Below are 10,148 nucleotides of genomic sequence, written 5' to 3'. Positions count from 1 at the left end.
GTTACAGGCAGAAAACATATGTCTGTTGTTTTGCGTTTAGGGAAAATCTCACCTTTGCCTTTCATAAATAATACATGTGTGTACAAATGTAGAGGATGCAAATTTGAACTGGCACGTAACCAAGACAATTTATACATGAGTATTTTTAATTCAATGAACAAAGCTATGGGAAAATCCTTTGAAACCATGGAAGCATTCGGACAAGTAAACCAATTTCAAAAACAATTTCAATCACCTAGAGAGCACTAACTGTTGATGCTCGCAATAAACAAAAATATTTTATTATTTTGAATTTCATAGTCTCCAAAAATAATTTTGTCTAAATTGAACCAAATGCAATCCAGCATTATGATAGACGGGACCTATCGCCAATATTATGTAACAAAATCGAAAGCTTACTGCTCACGCTCACGCCATTAGCATATCTAGATCGAATCTACAACAATTTCCGTACATCTATTCGATTTTCCGATATCCTTTGAGATATTCCGATATTCCACGTGCGATATACAGGTGATTATATACATTAAGGGTATTTGTTTTTGGCATTTTAGGGAAGCTCATGCCCTCAGAAATGTTGTCCTAAAAGGATTGTTCGATATTTGAGTTCGTTGAAAAGTTACAGCCAAAAGTATGCCGATTCAATCGGGTAAGTGTTCACACTAGCTCAAACCGTCCAAAACAATCGGTCATGAAATGTCTGCAGCAGGGCCCGAAATCTTCGAAGGTGAAAAATGAAGATCGACTCTACTCTCAGTAGCTTCGCTTCGAATTGCACTACTTCGGCATTCGCCGTCAACAGAAGGTGAATTGACTAGAAATGAACGACGAGCGTTGAAAGCGAAGATGACTGATGAATTGTTCTAGTCAATATTTATTCTGACTGACGTGATTAATGAATGCAAATCTGCCTTTCCATTCAACTGACTTCAATCCATACTTCTGTTTCTGCTTCTGTTTTCTCTCGAATCTCTTACCCGCGTACACAATCTTATTCATACGCGTATATAAAGTGAAACGAAAACTTGATTTCTGATGCAAAAAAGTAGTTACACCATTAATGGACGGTTTATATACAATATATGACACCACGAACTCAAACCAACGAACTTAAACAGTTATTAGGCATGCTATAAATGTCCTTGCGAACATCGATACATCATCCAGAAAATGAGTTACTGAACAAAGCTACCAAATCATTGGTACCGTCGTGCGGGGCTTTTTTTTACATTAATTGAGAAATAAAACTTTTGTTCATAGAGCGATCAAAAATAGCTCCGTTGCACACGTTTGGGGCTACTTTTGACATAGTCATTTGAAAATTAAAAAATCATCATCAATTACATCAATTACATAGGATAATGCTGAATCAACATTTTTTGGAACAAGGAGTTATGGATGGCTATACATATGTGCATTTGAACGAATTTTTCAAAATAAATTTATTACATCAATGTATTTTACAACGAGGTGATTTTGGGCTTTTTACCGGGTGTCTTAGATATAGGTTTCGAATCACGTTTTGGAATTTCAGCAAGAGAAACACCAGGAGAAACCTTTAGTTTTTTCTTCGGTTGAGGCCCAAGTGGACAGACGATCACGTCGTTACGATGTTCCTTTAGAAATTGTTTAAATGAGTCTCCAATCAACTCGGGCTTTAAGCTATCAGTTGGCAGCTGGTTAATGAGTTCGTGGGGATTCCATGGTACGATACCGCATTTCCGGAAGCCCGATATTAGAATACGTCTAGTGTGTGGTGCTAGTGCCTTCAAAAGTTCACTGAAAAGGCTTCCGAGGCGACCTTTGGTAATAGTTGCGTTCTTAGAACCCTCACAAGAGGCACGCCACCGTCCTAAAATTTTCCGCCATTCACGCTTCATTGGAGAGAAAAATGCTACGTCGGTTGTGTCAGATGAGTTGCATTAACTGGCAAGCAGATAAATTTAATATATTTTTGACGGCAAATTTCAATAACTGTTGGATTCAAATGAGATGAGAGGTTGTCTCCGATCAGCGCAATTGGTCCTTTCAAATGCCTTATAGCTGGAAGAAAAAGTGTCTTGAACCAGTCCTCGAAAATTCTTTCGTCGAACCAGCCAGAAGCACTTCGATTGTAGCGTGTTCCTCGAGGGCCATTAAGTGGCCAAGAATCCCATAAATGTTCTGCCTTGAACACCACGTATGGTGGCAACAGTTCTCCAGTTGCACTTTCGCAAAACATGACGGAAGCAGCAGATTTACTGAAGTTCCTCACGTTTTGAAAATACTTTAAGCCATGCTTACAGATAGCAAGCTTCTTACCCGGATCATCTGACAAATTCTCGTCGTAATTAAAAATATTGGAAGCCGGAACACCTTCCAGAGATTCCTTTAAGTTGGCCATGTACTCTGCGATTGTTTCTCGTGTTATTGCTGCGCGTTTTAACTTTATATTTTGTGCAAAACGTTTGCTTAGTTGCAGGTGATCGCGTAGGAATCGTGCCACCCAGTCCCGTGAAGGTTTGTTATTTACAAAAGTTGGCACTTTTCTTTCCTGCTTCGTCAAATAAATTCGAACTATTTCTCGCAGATCATCGGTTCCAACGGGGAAGCCCCAATCGGACAAGCAGCTGAGATGGTCTGAAAACGATAATTCTTCCGCCTCAGTAAAAACTTTCTGATGTCCGGGCTGTTTCTGGTGCGATTCGCATAGCTTGTTGTATATTGTTTGTCGGCTGCATTGGAGTTGCCTAGCGGCTTCTGCGTGGGACATTTCTCCAGATTTGACTTTTTCAAGGCACTGCATTGAATCTGCAGTGGAAACTACAGTATATTTCCGAGCATTATTATCCTTCCGATAGTTCCTCACCATTCTTGTACCTACAAAAAATTAACAAACATAACCTTACAATATAGTGGTATAATGGTATAACGGTGGAAAATTTATCGCTCTCAATTTTTTTTCAAAAATAACTGATTTCAACGATAGAATAACGTTGCTGCTGCTGATATATGACAAACGAATAGTTCTCTGATAGGTTTACACACTTACCAGTATTTAAAATTGTAAGAACAATGTATACGGAAACAATTTTTCTGGAGCTTCAAATCACTACCGCTCAACGTTTCAAAGTTTTTTAATTTTCTGAAAAGGAGTAGTTGCGTTTAAAAAAACTGTCAACGTGAAATGGTAGAAAGGTATTCTGTGAATGAATTATCACAGATAATACATTTTGAAAAAATGTAATTTTATAAGAAATTTGTGAAAACCTAAATTGTCCAAAGTAGCCCCGCATTTCAAAAGAAGCCCCGCACGACGGTAATGTAAACATTGGTATAATGTACATTGTTAGTTCGATAAGCTTGAGCGTGAAGGCTCTAGTCGGATGGTACACCATTTCACTGGGGAAAACGTGCCAATGGACGCATGAACTTGCAAAGTTCACAGCGAAAACACTTTTGAGAAATAGTTTGCTTGATTACACAAACAAAGCACGTTTCTTCTCGCACTCTCACACTCTCTCTTCTCGCTGCAGGGCCGCTATGCTAACTAACAGGAGAATCACAGAAGGTGGAGGAGATGAATTTGAGATTCAATGTTTCTCTTCGCTACAAGGAATGAACGATTACAAAAGGATTGGTTCATTTTACTACGCGGTATCGGTAACTTTGACGATTGCCATTATTGGAAACCGCGAAGAATATGTAAGCATAACATTATAAACCCAATTACCGAGCTGATAACTGAGTTGAGCGGAACTATTTTTCTTTATTGATTTCTCCACAGAAGAAGGTCAAATTAAACCAGATTCAGGACAGGTGAGTGACTTGAAAAACAATTTAATCAACATTGAGACATATTGGACAGCCAAACAATGATCCGTGCCCGTCTGCTGCGGGAGAATGCGAGGACATTACTTCAATAATGAGTAATCTGGGTACTTCGAGGCACAAAACGAGCCCCGCTGAGTCCCAATTCCACCGCTATGCTGTTCGATCAATTTTGATGTTTTCGGAATCGTCAAGACGAAGGTTCCGTTTCCACTGACGCTGCGCTCCAACTCAATGTTGCAACGGAACATAGAGCTGGTCTCACTTAATGCCGCATATGATTCGTCAGCTTCGTGGAGTTTCCCAAATTTGTTTGGCTGATAAGTGTTTACACGCTGGTCCTGGGAGAGAATAATGGTAAGAATTGTTTATCGTTTATCGTAGCTGTTTGTAGTAATCATAGTGTATTTTTTCCTAATGTTTAGCCGAGGATCAGACTCAATTGATGCAGGATCAGATGTTGGGCGCCGCAATAACCATGTTAATAAGCAAAGGAATGTTGATATAATTTTAGATAGTTCAATAAAAGACTTAAACTGCATATAATAGTTCATTATTTACTAAACAAATCAATAATAAAACATACAGAAAGGTTAGGTTAACATAACATGTTTAGAGTGTATTTTAAACCAACGTTGAACCGACGGCTTATACTGGGTTATATTGGCCGGTTTGCCATTTGTTTGCTAATGTTATAGCGTAATATGTACGAATAATTCGTATTGTAATGACTAATCATTAGTAATATTTACCAAAAAAATTGTCATGTGTACCTATTTTTCCTAAGAGTGTGCATACGTTCATTTTGTTCATTTTGTTCAATTCATTTTGAGGGGAGTCACTTCAAAATGCATTGAAGTCCGATTGACGGGGAAGAATGGGATGATATAGTCGAGTCGGTAGAGGGAGATAGCGACTAAACGCCCGACTGACTATTGAGTCATGTTGACGGAGAAACTGTGTGAAGAAGCCAAAAGTCTTTCCTAACTAAATACGACGTGGAATTTCTTCATAATTCGCTAACTATGTTGTTGACTATGACTATGCCGAGCCCTGACAGTACTCTTAAAGTACTCGTTGCCTGCTATCGCGTTGGCACCGCTACGCTCCTGTCACTAATGCCAAAATTCCTGCCACTCCTGATGCTGCTCCAGAAGGCAGAAGAGGCAGCCAATACATGCTAAAACAATGCACATGTTTTTATGTTGTTTTTATGTTGTCAGAAATAGGGTGACCAAAATTGTCGATGAAATAAAAAATCTAACTTTCTTATCTTTATAGATAGAGGTAAACATGGTTCGACCATGTTGTAGCTCCAATTATTTGAGATATCTTTGTAGAACAAAGTTTTTCTCTATCTCTTGAATTAATCGATATAGCGCCTTTTTTCTAAGTTACGCTAGGGTCACCATGAAAAAAACTGTTTTTTTTTCTCTAACTTTTATATTTCAAATTTTACATGCAAACTGTCTTCGAAAGACTTTTAGAGCTTAATGATACAAACATTTTTCGATGCAGAACTTGTCAATATCTCAACTTTACTCAAAGTCATTGATATTTCTTCCCAAAAAACACGCTCTATTCATTTGTTGGTTATTCTTTCTGGGGCAAACATAAAAAAATGTTTGTTGACGGAATTTGAAAGAACAGATTTCACTCTATGTAATATGTGATTTTCAAAACTATGTTATTTTTTATGTTTGAGTAAATTAAAATTGAAATCATGAGTTTTTGGATGAAAACCCATCAACAACTTCGAGCAGGATTAGGATATTGACATGTTCTGCTTCGCAAAATATTGGTATTCATAAGCTCTGAAAGTCGTACGAACACCATTTTGATGTATAATTTTAAATATAAACGTTAGAGTAAAAAACCCGTTTTTTCATAGTTACCCTAATGCAACTTTGAGAGAAAGCGTAAAAAACAACTTTGTGGGAGATATTCATTGTTCAGACAAAAACTGTCTTAGACAACGTTATTACATATGATACTACTCATTTCTATGTTATCAAAAATAGGGTGACCAAAATTGTCGACTAAATGAAAAATCTAACTTTCTTATCTTTATAGATATAGATAAACATAGCTCAATAATGTTGTGGCCCCAGTTATTTTAAACAACTTTGTAGAACAAATCTTTTTTCTATCTTTTAAAATAATCGATTTAGCGCTTTTTTCTAAGTTGCATTAGGGTGACCATGAAGAAACGTGTTTTTTCTGCTTTAACTTTCATATTTCAAATTCTACATCAAAACTGTCTTCATACGACTTTTAGAGCTAATCGATACCAACATTTTGCGATGCAGAACATGTGTATATCCTAATCCTACTCAAAGCTATTGATGGTTTTTTACCTAAAATCTCATGAATTAATTTCAATTTACACGAAAAATAACATAGTTTTGAAAATCACACATCATGTAGAGTGAAATATGCTATTTCAATGCCGCCAATATACTTTGTTTGCGTTTGCCCCAGAAAGAATGACAAACAATTAAAGAGAGCGTATTTTTTGGGAAGAAATATCAATAACTTTGAGTGAAGTTGAGATGTCGACGAGTTCTACATCGAAAAATGTTTGTATTAGTAAGCTCTAAAAGTCTTTTGAAGACAGTTTGCATGTAGAATTTGAAATATAAAAGCTAGAGCGAAAAAAATTTTTTTTTCATGGTAACCCTAACGTAACATAGAAAAAAGGCGCTATATCGATTATTTGAAGAGATAGAAAAAAAAATTGTTCTATAAAGATGTCTCAAATAACTGGGACTACAACATTGTCGAACTATGTTTACCTCTATCTCTAAAGATGAGAAAATTATATTTTTTATTCCATCGACAATTTTGGTCACCCTATTTTTGATAACATAAAAATGAGCGCTGTATCATATGTAACAACTTTGTCTAATACAGTTTTTGTCTAGAGAATAACTGTCGAGCTCCAAATGCTAATTTCCACTTAAATGCATCTCCTGGACCATTGTGCAATGGCCTTAGCACATTAGCTCTGCTTCGCGGTAAGAAAAGGAATGATGATTTCGGAAAGCAACAGCCAAATTTATTTCATTTGACAAGCAGTAGAATCACAAGAGGAGTGGCTTCCAATATAATTCTTTGCTTGTATCCAAATTATATTCCGCTGTTACTCTGGTTGCTCCTTTTGATCGGACTCATTTGAGAAGCACAAATTGGACCAATCAAAACAAGCCACATACTGTGTTTGGATCATACCTAACATTCCCCAATTAGTCAATTGTTTATTTTTAAAACAATAAAATGTTACTCATCATGATAGAAGCGTAAAAGTATTCTTTATCAGGTAATGTAAATATCTTTGCGAACTTTTGAGAAATGCTCGAGTTATAAGCGTTCGAAATCTTTCATTTTTTCCTACATGTACAGTGTCTAGATTTTCATTTTACCATCTATACAGCCATTCCATGCCAAACTGATATAGTGGTAGATAGTATAATTTAATATATCGATCATCTAAATCCGTTCAGTAGTTATGGATTTTTTCAAAAAGTCATTTTTTGATAAAAGGGGAAAAGTGATTTTTTAGACCACCGGTTAATTTTGGAAAATCATGTTTCAAAACCGAAAAAAATAGCATCTCTGATATCGAGATGTAAGAAAGCTTTCAAGAATTAATATAAAAAATATATAACGCCCTCTAGTCCAAAGCCATGAAAGGTAGTAGTCCTACATCAAAATACTTTTTTATATTTCAAAGAAAATTCGATTAAAATTCATAATAGTATCTTAAAACCACTTACTTTTAATTTTTTCACTTACAAAATGTTGCTTCAACTCTCTAATTTAGATGTTTCTCAATTCTGTATAGAATCTTCTATCGAATGGAAGTAACAGAATCGTCCAACGTATTGTTTTTTTTTAAGTAGAGCCAGTTTAAAGCAAACAGTGCCAAAAAAAAGTTCAATAACTCTGTCATAGCCGGGTCCGCCCTGTACTACAGTCGACAAAAAAATTAGAGGAACAAAGTGCGAAGTCGAATTTTTAGATGGTTTTTTAAATGTTTTAAATTCGTGAAATATCAACGCATAATATTGGAATGCATATAATTTATTAGCCTAAACTTTCAAGTTTTGGAAAATTCTACGAAAACATTTTTATCTTGCAAATCCAATTATTTTTATCAGCCAGGTTTCATTTGATCCCCATAGATACCTTGGACTTTGCAATACAGAGATTCTTTGGTTTGAGTGAAAAATGTTTCATTAATACTGGATGATGAATAATCGCAAGGCAGTTTTGAAAACTCCAATAAATTCTGTATAGGTCTAATGTGTTGCTTTAACAACAAAAATTATTTGAATTTTTTTGTAAATATTAAAAAAAATCATTCTTGAGATTGAGGAATCACAAGAAACTTTTTTCAATTTAACCCGCATGTCAACATTCTCTTTTGTTGAATTACTTTATATCATTAAAGACAACAGAGCAAGGCGTGTGTTGTAATTCCTGCCACAAGCTTTACACAAGCATTTTCCGCCAGACGGTGTAAAGAGCGATGCGATGCATCATTTCATCGAACCTTCCCCCCGGGTTTGAAATCGACCTTCGAAGTGATTTTGCGCTCTGTATGATCGGCCTCAAAAAGCACTTTAAAAATTTCAAGGTCAACTCTTGGCCTTGATAATGTGCGTTGACTGCTCGCTGGCTGGAGCGAGACTAGAATAGAAATCGCAAAACCCATTATTTAGCGAGTTATAGCCATTTTAGTGATGCGGTATCTAATCTAGTACGGTCATAGCTCAGAACTTCAAACGCGTTTATCTCGAAACTAGTTTTTTTTCTAGCCGGCGTACACGATATCTTCGATATGTTCCACTGAACCTATTTTCCAAATTTATTGCGAAATATTCGTTATTCATCTCTCTATCGTGTAAACCAATAAAACAATATTAATTTTTAATGTCACTAATTTTAAAAAATTTAAATCGTCATAAAAAACGTGCTAAAAACAATTTTTATTTTTAAACTGCCACCATTTTGTCAAAAAGCATGTTTTTGACTTGTCCGAGGTTTATGCTCTAGTGCCATCTTTACTGATTCATCTGTTCTATTTTCTTTTTGTTTCAGGTTGCCAGAAGGGCTGGAATCGTGTACGCCATGGCACAACTTTTTTTTTAACCCCCTCATTTCATCAGCTTGTTACTACTATACTAATTATGAATATTTGTTCAATTTTTGTTTTATTGTTAAAAGATAGACAAACAAATAAAGATTTAATGGATAGTAAAATTATCCTTTGTTTTATTTTTTCGGAGCTCGAAAAAACATCCGAAATTCATGCCTCTACACTATCCCTTAAGCCATTTTGATTAAGGTATATTTGAAGACGTATTTTGTATTTTTTGGATGCCAATATTTGTGATTATTTTTTCTGTTAGCAATTGGGCGCGTGGATACTCTCTCTAAAAGAACTCATTGCTGGTGGCACGTTTTTCTCAGTATTTAGTGGACTAATTTTTATGATTTTTTCATAAGCATAGACTCTGTCCAACTTCTATAAGACCACCCTGATTCTATTTCGTTGCAAGACAAACAGTTAGAATTTCAACAAGATACATTCATACATTGTGGAATGCTTATAATAAAGTATATTTAACGTCAAATTCGTTCAAAAGAATTTTTTGTTTATTTATGGTGCTTAAATATGATAATTTCAGCTGTCCAGTTTCTATAAGACCATTCTAAAATTCATAAGTATTATCAAAGAAAAATTCAAAACGATCGGCTGATTTACATGTCAATAATTGGCAACCTGCCGTTTCGGCCAAAAACCTAGAAAACTCGTGTTGGAATACTATTTACCAAATGCTGCTGAACGATTTTCTCGATATTGTTCCCATGCGACCTTGAGCTCTTCAATCGTGGTGTAACGTTTTCCCTCAGTGTAGATTCTGCGTACAAGGATCCCTCGAAGATTTTCAACAGAATTCAAGTCTGGAGAGCGAGCCGGTCAGTCCAAAAATTAAGTTTTTGGTCCTTATTCCATTGCTTAGTTTCCTTGCTGATATGGATATGATATGATATGTGAATTTTTCGTGACGATATCCACGCAAAGACGGTAGGAGAGAGGATTCCAGAACATATATGTAATCCTTTAATGATGGGAAGGTTATCTTGAGTTTCCCGGTTGCCCAATTCATACACGAGCTTCCACCAAAATTCCTGGTTGAAAAATACTGTTACTTTTTTTCGACAGTGAAGATACCCTATACAGTGAAGAACTTTTCGTTATGGTATATAGCAAAATGTATTCTGTTGGAGACATTCTTTGTCACAACATACCATGTCCCACTGTCGGTTCA

The 10,148-nt window shown here is 35.8% G+C and overlaps 1 protein-coding gene across 1 annotated transcript; it reads right to left on the bottom strand.

Moving 5' to 3' along the window:
- Positions 1-1,894: 1,894 nt before the first annotated feature.
- LOC129773580 (uncharacterized) lies at positions 1,895-2,851 on the bottom strand. Its single transcript, XM_055777208.1, has one exon. It carries the CDS (start codon positions 2,849-2,851, stop codon positions 1,895-1,897), a length of 957 nt encoding a protein of 318 aa, XP_055633183.1.
- Between the last annotated feature and the right edge of the window lie 7,297 nt (positions 2,852-10,148).

The sequence above is a fragment of the Toxorhynchites rutilus genome, chromosome 3, assembly GCF_029784135.1.
Source record: "Toxorhynchites rutilus septentrionalis strain SRP chromosome 3, ASM2978413v1, whole genome shotgun sequence".
NCBI lineage: Eukaryota > Metazoa > Arthropoda > Insecta > Diptera > Culicidae > Toxorhynchites > Toxorhynchites rutilus.
The sequence above is the reverse complement of the archived record's forward strand: the minus strand, read 5'-3'. Positions and strand labels throughout refer to the sequence as shown.